Source organism: Haemaphysalis longicornis, unplaced genomic scaffold (assembly GCF_048455015.1).
Source record: "Haemaphysalis longicornis isolate Haplotype H1 unplaced genomic scaffold, Haemaphysalis longicornis Haplotype H1 scaffold_1, whole genome shotgun sequence".
Classification (NCBI taxonomy): Eukaryota; Metazoa; Arthropoda; class Arachnida; order Ixodida; family Ixodidae; genus Haemaphysalis; species Haemaphysalis longicornis.
The window spans coordinates 107,172,733-107,186,491 of record NW_027526203.1 but is presented as its reverse complement, the minus strand read 5'-3'; the positions used below and the strand labels follow the sequence as shown (position 1 = coordinate 107,186,491).

Genomic DNA, 13,759 nt, shown 5'->3' with positions numbered 1-13,759 from the left:
GTCGACCTACGCTTCGACGGCCACCACAGCGGCAGCGTATTAGGCATGAGGAAACACTACCTGGTCAGCTGCAGGCATGTCATTGCACTGCCAATTCCAATGGAGCATAACTGCGAAGGTGCCGTGCCACCGTTTTCTGCCACACCGCGGCGATGAAATGAACAGTCTTCTGTGCTGCGACACCCCTTGAAATGAATTTTGAGAACTTTGGCGCTCCGTATGACAATGAATGGTCATCACTGCTCTTAGGAATGAAAAGCAATATAGATGCTTCTTGTAATGTGCATTAAAGGGCAACTGCACTCAAATTTTTGACAACTTAAAAATGCCACACAATAGTAAACATAAAAAGAGTGCGAAATGCAAAATACTGCGTTTCAAGCATGATCGCGTGCAATGCAAATGACTCGCGACATTGGTGTTCTCGGAACTGAAACTGAATAGAAAAGGTGGCCATTACCGGTGGCCGCTCGGAGCCGCCTTCAAATGTACGTGGTAGCGTCGCGTTTCGCACTGTTATTTCCATAGAAGAACTTTCACTAATGTTTGCCTGGAATAATGTGGTTAGGAGCACTTCCGACATTGCATTGCTATCAATCGAGATGAAGTAGACTGTTCAACCAGAATAACTGCTGGAGTAGCAATCTTCGGCATTGAGAATAAAAAAGCGGGCCCTGACTTGCAAGCTACTGGTTTGTACAATATCGAAAAGCAGCTTTGGTTAGCTGGCACCTCAGCTATCACATCCCTCTCTTTGAAGGGAACTAACCGCACGCGGCCGGAGATCAATCACTATTTTTACTATACATTACGTGCAAACAGCTTTGTGATTTGCGGCCCAGTATTGAGAATCAAATTATAAAAGTGGTCTGAAACTATAAGCCAGCTTCCGCAGCTAAATGATGCACTAAAACACGATGAAAGTTATCTATCTGCCGCTGTTTTTTACTTTCACCAGAGACCTGCTGTTGAACACATTTTACTTTCAGGTAAACTGAATCTAACACTCTACAAAAGTAGATACGTCACTTTGGAAGCGAAAAAAAAATTTAGTTTATTGTTTAGGAGAGGAGCAGTTTCATTAGCTTTCGCACTTCGCAAAGGTGACGGCTGATATTTGTGCGGATGTATTTGTTACCACGAGCAAGGCTGATTTTGGTTTACTTAGCATGAGGCAAAAGTCGCGCAAATGTTTATACCCACGTGTACAACAACTCCAGTTAGATCGTCAAACTTTTCGAAAGGTCTGAAGGATGGAGGTGGCATTGGGCCTGCCCAAATATGGCAAACATTTTACGCCGAAGCGCAAGTTGTCAAGAATTTATAAGAGATCTTTTTTTTTCTGTAATAGATGCAATAGGAATGATAAATGTAAGGGCAGTGTGCGTTTCCACTTCTTTTTTTCTTCGAGTAAAAATATTTTCAAGTAAAAAAAGTTTCGCTAACTTCAGAACATTCGCAAGTGCGTGAATAGTTTGTAGGCTTCTAATGTCCTTTATTGCATTGAAAAAAGTGGCAGATATTGCTAGTTTTAAGCATGTGATGGCGACGGCAATACAGTGCGGTGGTGTCTCAGATGCTAACTGGTTTCAAGTGGTCCCCGCTCAAGTGGTTTATTAGCCAAATCCCAGTTGGGACCAGTTGCTATTGGTCCCAGTTGGGACCAGTCGCTATACGCCTCGAGATTCGCGATCGCTGCGCCGCCTGCCGCCGCTTCTCCGCGGCGTTTGCGGGATTAGCGCTGCGTGGCTGATAGGCGGTCATGCAGTGTTTCGGTTCTCTTTCACTTCTCTTTGCCTTTCCGCGCAATAAACAACTTGTTATGGTGACGTCTGTAAGCTAACTGCACGTATAGGGCACTTAAAAAAAACAGCTGCGTCTTTGTAGAGCGCTCTAACGCCAACAAGAGCTATACCCGCGGGGAGGCGGTTCTGCGCGCTTCTTGGCCGCTCTTGCGGGCGTCGGCGACGGCAGCAGCATATCACCGCTGTCACCTTCGAACACGTCAGCACAAGTGAATTCTATTTATTGTCGCCTCGTTTAGGCACTGTAAGAGGTTGGTTCGTTTTGCAGCGCAGACAACAATGCGGCTTTGCTTCAATGTACGTCGTAGAAAAATATGATTCGGGGATGTGATAACCCAATAGCTGACAAAAACTTGTGCCTTTTATGGGAATATAAGCCACGCGAAAATGTTAAGTACACTCAAAGGATGTGCAGTGTCATATATGTGCCCCCTCATGCCTTATAGTAAGAACCAAGGTATATGTTAATGAAACCACGGGAAAATGAATGGTCTGCAAGTCAGGAATAAATATAATAGTCGTACGGGAATGAAAAAAAAAAAAAAACCGAGTGCAGCTTCTGACATGCTAAAGACGTTTGTTTGAGCAAGCTAGTATTCACCAGACCAACTAGATGCGAAATGCAGTGATATATCGCTAGACGTGTGTGTGTGTGGGGGGGGGGGGGGGGTTGAGGAGGAGGACGCTCAACTATCGTTGTTTAAAAATGCGGAGCGAAATCAACGAATGAACGTTTTAGTAATCACACACACAATTGCTGCCTTTTCACTTTTCGTTTGTTTTTCGCCTTCAACGAACGGCTGATCACTCGGCGGATGCATTTTTTGAAGAATACAGGGTAGGCAGTTCACAAGCGATACGAGGTGTCGTTGGAAGAGTTGATTGATTGATTGCAGGGTTTAACGCGCCGACGAAACGGAGACGATGAGTCATGCCGTAGTGGAGGGCTCCGGATTAATTTTGACCACCTGGAGATCCTTAACGTGCGCCGAAATCTCGTACACACGGGCTTGTTGGAAGAGTGTCGTATCTGATAAGGGTTCTGATTTCGGTTTATGCTAGATTCTGCAGTCTCCCTGTGTCATATGACGATGTTTCGAAGAGTTTGGTCGGGGACGCGGATTACTCTATAAACCCGTCTTCGCGCTTCTCGTGGAGGATAAATGTAACAGATGAATCTTTGCGAGCGCTCACCTCGGGACAAGACGATCCACATTAAATTTGTCGTCGTGTGCTGACTCCGGAGTGTAATTTTCCATTATCCATCGTACTTCTTTGGTACAATGTTTGTGAAATTTATGCCGCATTGGCTTTTTCATGGTACTGATCAATATCTGCTATGTGATATTGGCAGGCGTAACTTGCGTGCTGTCAGGCATGAGTGCTCCGCTGGATTTTGTAAGTGCACACACAAAGTCGATTTACATCACAGTGTGTATGGCCGCAACATGACCATCGGAGGAAACACTGCTTACGGAGACACTGCCACTAAATTTCAGGGCTGCGGAATTGCAATCAGCTGCATGCAAATGCTGGCTTCGGGACGCGGGCCTGTGACACACGCCCGGCGCTTATATAGATCTCACTAAGATCGCGTCATAAACGTTTATCCTCTCGTGAACACACCACGCTTGCAAACAGAGTGCCTGCTCCACGTTATTCGGTATTTGTAACGCGGACAAACGGTAAATCGCTGTCTTGAACGAGCCCCAAAAGCAACGGCGACAGGGGGGACCGAGCCGGGGACTCCCGCGCCTGCTTTCGAAACGGGCCGCTAGGGGGATTTCAGTGGCGCCCCTACAGGCCGCGCTCGAGGCGTATTGGTCCCAGTTGAAACCACATGTTATTGGTTCCACTAGCGTACGAGCAGCAACTTATTCTAGCTGCTGCTGGTCCCAGCTGGAACCAGTATTATCACCAGTGGTTCCATTGGCTAAGAACTGCACAAAGGCCAGTCAATTCTTGTTGCTGCACACATTTATTGCACCTAGAACAGATCAGGGCTTGCTGGATGCCTCTGATGACGTTCAAAGGAGAGTGCACCCCTTTGCGTAACTTAATCACATCCTGGATCTTCTCGGCCAGGACCTCCATGAGGATCGACAGGGTGGGCTGTGCGTCTATGCCTTTCACAGGGTTCGCACAGACCCTTGAAATCCTTGAATATCCTTGAATTTGATAACATGAATTCAAGGGCCCTTGAAACTCCTTAAATATAAGTGAGCTCCTTGTAATCCTTGAAAATTTAGTGGACTTTGTTTCAATAAAGCAAATGAGCGACGTATTTCCGTAAGTCGCACTGATTTCAAAAACGCGTTTACTGAGGAATGACCGCGAAAACAAGTAGCCTTGACAGAAAAGCAACAGCAGCAATTTTCGGTTTCTAAACCGGCAGCGCCTGCGTCGTCTGGCAACAGATGTGAGCCAGAAATCCAAGCCAATCCAACGCAAGTTATATGGTCGGTCGGTCGATACTCGGTCCGTGCGTCGGCCTCGCGCGTCATTTTTCGACGAAAGTTCGCGTTTGTGCTGTGTGCAATGCCTGCAACTTTACTTTGACAGGATGCCAGGCGGAAAGTGCAAGTTTCAGTCTGCGTGGCTGGAGCACAGCAAATATCGTCACTGGGTGAGGCCGGAGACAAGCGACCCTTATCGAGCGAAGTGCGCAGTATGTCAGAGGTCGGTCGACATTGCGACAATGGGGGAGTCGGCGTTGAAGACCCATCAGAAAAGTGCCAAGCACCGATCCAAAGTTGCGGCAGGCGAGGGCTGCTCTTCCGTCACGAGTTTTTTGCAAGCGGCAAGCGTCACAGAAACGACTTCTCAGCGGGAAAACACGGAAACATCCTCTCGAGCTGCGACCCTTGACGAAGACTGCAGAAGGCATGACTCCGTGATTGAAGCCGAAATTTTGTGGACGATGAAAGTTGTGTCTTCACACTACTCATACAGCTCCAGTGGATCAGTTTCCGAGCTGTTCCGAAAGATGTTTCCGGATAGCGATATCGCGAGAAGCTTCACTTGTTCGGAAAAAAAATGCGCGTACGTCGCGTGCCACGGTCTGCGCCCATTTTTCGCTTCTCAAGTCTTGGACATGATGGAGAAATCTGACCATTTTGTTGTCCTTTTTGATGAAACGTTGAACGAATACCTGCAAAACAAACAACTTGATGTTCACGTGAGACTGTGGAACAATTCTGAGGTGACAACAAGATATGTGACATCGGCATTCATGGGCCACAGCACAGCGGACGACCTCATGAAGAATTTGACAGAAGTGCTGGCGTCCTTTCCGATGAGCAAAATTGTTCAGCTTTCCATGGATGGCCCCAATGTCAACTGGAGTCTTTTCCACAAGTTCCAGCAGCACATGAAAAATGACTTTCAAGTTCAGTGTTTGGATATTGGATCGTGTAGACTTCACACAATGCATAATGCCTACAAAGCTGGAATGCATGCAACGGGCTGGCCAGTTGACACATATTTGTCCAGCTTGTTCTCACTCTTTCATGATGCACCAGCCAGGCGTGAAGAGTTTATTCGAGAGACAGGGAGCAGCGTGTTTCCACTTCCTTTTGTATCTCACCGTTGGATCGAGAACGTGCCCGTACTGGAAAGAGCCCTGGCCACATGGGAGCACCTGAAGCAATACACTGAAGCAGTGAGTGACCGCAGGCTGCCCGTGCCAAAATGCAGAGCATATGAAAACGTCAGTGCTTTTCTAAATGACCAGCTTGCACTCGCAAAACTGAACTTTTCCCTAAACGTTGCCATGGTTGTGCAGCCTTTCCTGACTGTTTTTCAGAGTGATCCTCCCAAGACGTTTTTGCTGGCAAAAGAACTTGAAAGTGTTCTGAGGAGCCTTCTGTCAAGGTTCGTAAAGTGCTCTGTAATGACAGAAGCCACCAGCATCACGAAGCTGCTGCGCATTGATGTTGAAGATGCTGCCGTTTACACAGAACTTGAAAAGGTGGATGTTGGACGTGCAGCTGAGAAGATTTTGAAAAGCAGCAAAGCGAGCGCCAAGTGTATTCTTGAGTTTAGGTATGAGTGCCGGAAGTTCTTCGTGAACATGATCCTGAAAGTCATGGAGAGAAGTCCTCTGAGGTACCCTGTCGTTCGTGGGTTGTCATGTTTCGACCCCACAGAGATGTCCAAGACAGACACGTGCCTTGGGAAGCTAAAAATTGTGCTTAACTGCCTAATCGACAACAAGCTTCTCTCTGAGCACAAACGAGACATTGTGTGCACACAGTACATTCAGTTTTGCCTAGAAAAACGGCATGAACTACAAAACTACGAAAAAGATAATGAACGACTTGACAGTTTTTTTGTGCGGCTGCTGAAGCACGATGCTTCTTTCTCGCAGTTATAGGCTGTGATGAAACTCCTTCTCCTCCTGAGCCATGGGCAGGCCTCAGTGGAAAGAGGCTTCAGCATCAACAAGCAGGTTGCGGTCGAGAATTTGGCAGAGCTGTCGTATATTTCTCAACGAGTTATCTGCGAGGCTGTGAAAAACCATGGCGGCCTGCTGAACGTTCCAATTTCAAAAGAGTTGAAGGCGTCAGTGCGCCAAGCCCGGCATAGGTATGCTGCATACCTAGACGGACAAAAGAAACAAGCACTGTCACGGCAGGCAACTTCAAAGAGAAAAGAGCTCGAGCAAGAGCTCGATAAGATGCAAGGGAGGAAGTCAAAGCTTCAAAAAACTCTCAAGTGCCTGCTGGAATCCGCGGACCGTTTTTCGGAAGAAGCTGAGGCGAAAAACGACCTCACCTATTTAGTCAAGGCAAACAGCTTCCGTCGAACTGCTAAAGAAAAGGAGCTGGAGATAGCTTCTGTAGAAAAAGAAATCCATGCGAAAACTGCGCTGCTTTCATAAGTCTTGTAAGCAAATAAAATTTTGCTTACACTCCTTGAATTTTGCCCATTTTCATCCTTGAAATCCTTGAAAAGTCCTTGAATTTTCAGTCAAATATTCTGTACGAACCCTGCTTTCACCTGCCCCCAGTGCTTCAGCGTTGCTGCAAGAGTTAAAATAATGCATGATTAGCATTGATGGGAAGCATCAGCACATCAAAACTGTATTTTTTTTGTATGGCTTTTTAAGAAGACCAAGAATTCTTTTTAGTGGACCAAACTTGCGTTTTTCTATTCATAACCCCTTTAATGCAAATAAGAGTGGTCCATACAGGTCATGGGGAGCCAGCTTAAATTAACAGCTGCTGCTCACTTATACAAAGTGAATCATGAGTTTTTTCGTAAAGAAGGTCGGGAAGAGGCAAACTTTCACCCAGATGGATGAATTGATGCTGGTATTGAGCTGAAGTTTACAAGCTAATTCAGAGTATGAAAAATTTTTTTCACGGGTAACCTGCAGCCATCCTGACACATTGATAGAACATGGGACATAGTGTTCTATGCCAGCACAAAAACCAAAAATTGATCTTGCACTTTTATTGCAAATTTTCCCCGTTGACGAAACGGCCGGTTACATAATAATACAGATGCAATGAAATAGCCACAGCCTATAAACATGGTACTTCCCAAATGCCAGCTGTGTGCTAGAACTGAACAGTAATGTTAATTAAAGCAAAAATAGATTGCGGTGAAAACACTAAGTAGCAACTAGCCGCAAGTTAACAAGTAATTCTTTTGAGTCAACAGCTTGCAGCTAATCCCAAATTTTGAGCCTCAGCTGTTTAAGAACATGCAGTCAAGCAAAGAAGTGATGAACGTGCGGGGGTCTACACTCGCTTCTCTTGTCTAATAATTTTTATGTGACGTAATGCGCAGTTGTAATCCAATATTCCATTAGTACTCAAGCACCGTGCAAATTGGTATTTATTCAGGTATTTTAATTATAAACCGCAGATGTGCAATGTTCCTAACTAACCGTTCCTACGATTAGAAGCAGCGGCAGAAAAAGACTCACTGGTAAACTCGTAAACAGAGCAGCCGCTGTGATCAAAACCTGGCATTAAAGTAAAGGGAGGGGGGGGGGGGGGGGAGCGTTATCCCTTTTCCTTAACGTTTCTGCTTTTAAAAGCGAGGGGCAAGAATTATAGCGCTACTGGTTGTTGGCCTTCGCGGGCAAGTGCATGTCAATACAAAGGTAGCACCACAGGGCAAAACTTGAACATACGTGAAAGAGATTGAAGGAAGACCAACATACCTTCCAATATCGTCAAGTAACCCTGCACTTGGGGACACTCACGGTGAATCGCAGGACGCCACTAGGTTGAGGTCTCACGTCACACCGAAATTCCAGAGCCCACAAACAATCGTCACTTCATAACAAAGACCGAGCACATGGGGTGGTACAAATGAGCAAATCCTGGTTTCCTGCCGAATATAATGGATGTGTCAGATGCTGCACTTGAGTTTAGAATGGTAGTTTTCATTCAAAAGTACCGAACAAAAAATAAAATGAAATTAGGCATGGAAGTGACCCAAAATTATCCAAACGGGCCCAGCCGCTGATCTCCCGGTCGCCCGTGCCTTACTGGCTTGCTTTGGCTTCGGCTCCTTTCGTACTGCTTCTGGCTCTGCCTAACGTACAGTTTCGTTTTTGTTTTTTGTTGCTGCTGAGGTGCTGTACAGAATAAATAACTGTACAGTACAAATAAATAAAATATAGGAGGGGCCTCCTATATTTGCTAGATCTATTTTGGTTCACCCGTACTGCCCATACTCACCCCTCTGCTCAGGGTTGTGGTTGCAACTGATAACTTGAAATAAGATCTAAAATAAACATTTGAACTTGGCCTCAAATGTACATCTTTTTTCCGCGATATTTAGAGCTTATGACAGGAATTTACAACTAGACTGAATATTTGCTTCTTTCTAGCCTGAGGCGTTTGTCGCCTAAATTTTAATTGCAATTGCACTGAGATTTTTTTCAGGGTTGCTGGCGCAATCGCAAGCAACTTTAATTATGAGATGTTTTTGCATACTTTATAATATATAGTGTAATATTTAGTCACTAAATACGCTATGCTTAGTACCAACAACAATCAAGATTGCTTCCCAACTGGGACCAGTTGGGAGGCAACTGGTTTGCTGTTGAGACCAAGCGGTCCCAGTTGGGCTGCAGCTGGTCCCAGTTGAAGGCAACTGGTCCCAGAAGGGAGGCGATTGGTCCCGGTTGGGAGGTTATTGGTCCCACTTGGGAGAGCAAGTGGTCCCACTTGGAAAGCAACTGGTCCCAGTTGAAACCAACTCGGACCAATAGGAACCACTTGCTTCCCAGTTGAAACCAGTAGCAAACCACTTGGCTATTTCCACCAGAGGTAGCAGGGAAACCCCGGGTGAAAGCATCCCTGTGCCCGGCAGAGTGCCGTGCAAGTTGCCAGAGAAGCGCGAGCTCCATGGGACAGGTTCCCCTACCTAGCTCCGTCACAGGCCGCTCGGAACTTCGGCGACTCCCCGCCAGGTGCAAACGTCGTCTGCTTGGAGGTACTTTGAACGACAGTACATACTGTGCTCTGTGCTTACGAAGCTTAGGATTTCGCCATGGTGATTTCAAGAGCATAGACTATTTATGTGGATGAAATTAGGACAAAGAAAAATTTGAGTGCAGTTGGCCTTGTCAGTTGTCATGTCAGCTGCCATGACAACTGTGTGGCCACTCGCGAGGTCATTCACCTTCAACCCGCACTTCAGTAGGAACAATCGGCGGTGAGATGTTTGAGTGGCGCCCCCTGGCTCTGACGTCGGCACTGAGACTCGCTCCGCTGTCGTCTGCTACATTTGCGCCGCTGCTACACTCGCGCGGGGGTCGTCCGCTTGTGACTGGCAGCAGTGCCTGTGCTAGAAATCACCCGCTTTTATGCTTTAGTGCTTTAAAAAGCATATTTCCAGCCAGCTTCTGACACCTCTGAATAATTTCAAGCTGTACCCCCACAAGTTTACAACACATGAGGAGAGAGAGAACGACTTTCTTAGAGCATCGCTCAGACAATTGTGTGTACCTCGTGCTTTCTAGCGTATTTGCGAGTTTTAGTGCTCAAAGATCCTCGATAAATATTCAAAATGCGGAGGCTTCCCTAAAATATTTTTGAGGTGCTCCTATGAAGACTCAACAGCCTAATGCTACGCTCCAAGCAGCGGGTCACACAGCAGGAACTAAAACGGCTATTTCGTTGTTAACTTTTATCAGATGAATTTTTTTTTTTTTTTTTTTGTGCCCAACCCATTAATTTTTGTGCGCCGTCACAAACGTCCTAGAAAGTGTGGGGATGTTTGCACGGCTCACAAAGTTCATATGGATATTTTCTTCAAGCTGTAAGGCATACAGTACCTTCTTCAGAAACTGGCTTTCCTTATTGCTGCGTACAATAGTACATACCCACAGCGTGCATTGTTTATTGACATGCCAATGCAATGAGGTTTGTGCTACGCCACCGCGAAACTGCGCAGACAACGTTGTCCTGAGTACTGGAAGGCGGCTTTTGTGCCCCGAATTTCTATCGTAGCAAACTGAATCTCAACTCGAACAGTTATGCCATAATAACGGTGTTAAAGGCTTGCTATGCTTGCTAACGAACGCAAAAAATAGTATAGTATACTTCCTGGTTTTCAATATAGCACAGCTCGAAATCGGTGAATATCTCCAAGCAGCTCTTTATTGTTTTCCAACCCCTTCAGGCGCGAAAAACAAATCCTGGCCTACTTGGGATGACGTTCGATGAATTGAAAAAAATTACTCGTACTCTCTTGTCCTGGCTGAGGAGCCTGCCCACTAACCAGCTCGATTTTACTGCTAAATAAAGCTTTCTTCTCCCCTTCTCCTCCTCCTCTTCCTCCTCCTCCTCCTTCTCTTGAGTGCAGTTTTACTATAACACATATCTGAATATTGGCAAGATATGGCTGTGGGAAATGTACCGAAATATCCTTCCAAGTCTGAAAAAGCATATACAGTATGTTTACCACACAGGTTGCCCGTTTTGCTCAATAAGTCTCCATACTGGTTAGAAGCCAGGTATGAAACCAGTGCACACACACAGTATGTTATTTGGAAATCAACCTACACTTTCTGTGCCCCGTAGTACATATCGGCACACTTTCATGCCGTGACAACGTGAAGTGATGTGATAGAATACTTTCGAGCGTTAGTCAAGGTTGCAAAATCTGTTTTCCCTTACGTACAGTTAGGTGGGACCGGAACGCCTTCTGCCAAAGCCGACAGTCCCGAAGGTTTAGAATTTGTTTTGTTCTTGCATTTCCGCTGTTGTTGTTTGTTAGACTCTGGCTGTTACCGCTGTTGTTGTTTGTTAGACTCTGGCTGTTACCTCTGTTCTAAGGATTGCTGAATAGAGAAGCTGACACCTAGCTCCGACTCTTCGCGCTCCGCACAAGACCGGCTTTGCAGTAATGGGGTGACGCCAGCAATGTTTCTTCCGGAGCGGCATCAAAAACTTTACTTTGAATCACGCCTTGAGCTAGTGTATGTGATTTTAGACTTTTATTAAGAAGAAAGTTGCACATATGAGAAATCAGGTGCGTACAAGCCTCAAAAGTCAACCGCACACAAAGAAAAGGCAGAGCGAATGAGCCCGAGTGAAGCAGACGACGAATGCGAGAGTCCATAAGCCGACATCACGGAGACACGCTTCGCAGCGCCGCCTGTGGTCGCGCTCACCACCGATAGGCGTTGGCGCCAGTTCGTCTGGATGCAGAGGCCGCCTGGTTAGTGCGTCCCGTGCGACCCAGGGGGCTCGTGCTGAAGTAGGAGAATTGTGGGGGGAGTGGACAAAGGAGGGTAATTATCGCCACAGAGCCCCATGGCAGTTGTGACTTTTTCCATGATAGTCCGCTGTTGTGCCTGACCATGTGAACGATTACTATGCCCAAACTGCACCCCCCTCCTTCAGAGTTGACATGCATACTAACCGCCTTGTACTTGTTCACTTGCAAGTGTAACGTACAGGCTTTTGGCCCATAAGAGGTGGGCCAGCTGATTAATTGTTCGGCAGATGCCAGCGAAAGCTGCCTGTGTGACTTAGGACCCTCTCCTGTGCATGTATGGAAGCCAAAAGGGTGTCATTTGGATTCTCAGTAAACAGAATGGCTTTCGTCCGTTTTTTTACATATTCAGCTAACAGTATACTTGTTGCATCAGTGGTGTGAAAAATAGCCTAACCTTTTTGTTTTGTTTCTGCTCTGCATGGCGACGATTTTTCACACACAGAACAGAAGCAAGCAAGCACACATTGTGTCCGGATTCCAGTCACAAGCAGGCCTTGCTTGCTTCTCAACAAACACTATGATAGTTTCTAACAGAATAAGAGCTAATGACTCCATTTGCCGTAGTTCGTAGCGCAGATCAGAGGCCGAGGACGGCCGAGCAGCTATGTGCAAGTTATCAGCTGGTAGATGCCATGTTGTGCAGCACTACATTTTCCCCTCATAGCACTATTTAAGTGCGGGTTAAAAAAAAATTCAAATAAGCACCACGTATCTGGCATTACTCCTTTTTCTATAGATCGCATTATGCGGTCATGATGCGTATAATATTTAGCTATTTTAGATGCAAAGCATCTCTTAGTCGACCCTCCGTCGTCCATCGGCGTCCGGCGTCCGCACCTCTCCTCCTCTCCACACCACCTGTGATAACACCACTCTCTCCCCTCCTACTCTCCACACCACCTGTGCGCTAGCGCGTGCTGCTCCTCTCCCCTCTCCACACCAGCTGTCCAATCACATGCATGTGCGCTCCTCCTCCTCTCCACTCCCTCTGCTCTGCAAATAAACCCGGTCCGCGCTCCGCTCAGTTGCTTCTTTGGTGCTGCGCCGTCAGATGACTGGAAATGGACGCCAACCATTCCGTCAGCGAACTGGCTGGCACACCTTCAACTAGCGCCAGCCAGCACACTGTCAGAACCGCGAGCACCTCCGAAGACAAGGCTGCACAGAGAAGAGCTCGCAACGCCGAACGTAAACGGCAGCGTCAAGCAGCGGATTCCTCGCTTCGGGAACGAGAAGCCGCTTTGTAACGCCAGCGGTGAGTAGCTGATGCAGATGGCGTGCGGCAATGTGACAACGCTTCGAAATGCCAGCGTCGAACAGCGGATTCCTCGCTTCGAGAACGAGAAGCCGCAAAACGTTCCCCACTACTCGATAAATAAAGAAGACATTTAATACGCTACTACACGTGTCTTTACTCTAACAACCAATTAACACGCTACTACTCCACGGCTTTGCATCCCCTCACGGTTCCCATGTGGGAAGATGGTGTAATTTCTTTTCTTGCCCTTCCGTGGTGTGTCGGAGCAAATTTCGCCTCAATGAATTGCATTGTAGCGGGGTTTGACTGTATATGCATGCGTGCGTGTGCTTTTCCCAGCACCAACTGGTGTACATCTTTCCTGCCGCAGGATTGGCAAAGGAGTGGGCAGTGCCACCAGGCGAGCGGGCGACCGTGGTTGGGGAGCTGAAAGAGGAGGATGCGACGCAGATGACGGAGCGAAACTCTCACCCGGAGCTGGAAACGCGGTGTGGGGATTGGCTCAGTCTTCAAGTTCAAACCCAACCAGCATGAAAGTGAATAAATTGCCGTTCTACTGTTGAATTTTCTATTTCATTCTGGAATCGTGCAACCCACAAGCCAGACTCTGAACGATCCACGGCATTGGCTTTTTCACAACGGGAAGATACCACAGATTGCCTTGTTCTGATATGGTTACAACTAAGCAGTAATTATTATTTTTGCTATTGACGAAAACATAGCCTAAAACATATTTTTATGCTCAAGCAGGGTGTCGAACCGGAACTATCCGAACAGAAAACTCTAACCGAACCAGTGCTTTTTCTTGAACTGAGCCCAAATTCAAATTTTTGGGGTTCGATGCACTGAAGCTATGCATGGGCTATGAGGCACGTGTAGCGGAGGGCTTCAGATTAATTTAGACCACATCTGTAATGTGCGCCAGAATCTTGAAACATGGCCGTTT

The 13,759-nt window shown here is 46.7% G+C and overlaps 1 protein-coding gene and 1 pseudogene across 2 annotated transcripts in view; both read left to right on the top strand.

The window, feature by feature from the left end:
* Positions 1 to 13,358, top strand: part of LOC144178817 (uncharacterized) — a 35,863-nt gene extending 22,505 nt beyond the window's left edge. The window contains exon 6 of one of the 2 annotated variants that reach the window (XM_077706944.1): positions 13,184 to 13,358. In XM_077706944.1, the coding sequence (XP_077563070.1) occupies positions 13,184 to 13,243 (60 nt within the window). In that variant the 3' untranslated portion in view covers positions 13,244 to 13,358. The remainder of the gene's footprint in view (positions 1 to 13,183) is intronic. The other variant, XM_077706952.1, reaches the window with a different exon arrangement.
* On the top strand, positions 4,118 to 6,777 carry LOC144178807 (uncharacterized; annotated as a pseudogene).
* Positions 13,359 to 13,759: the final 401 nt, after the last annotated feature.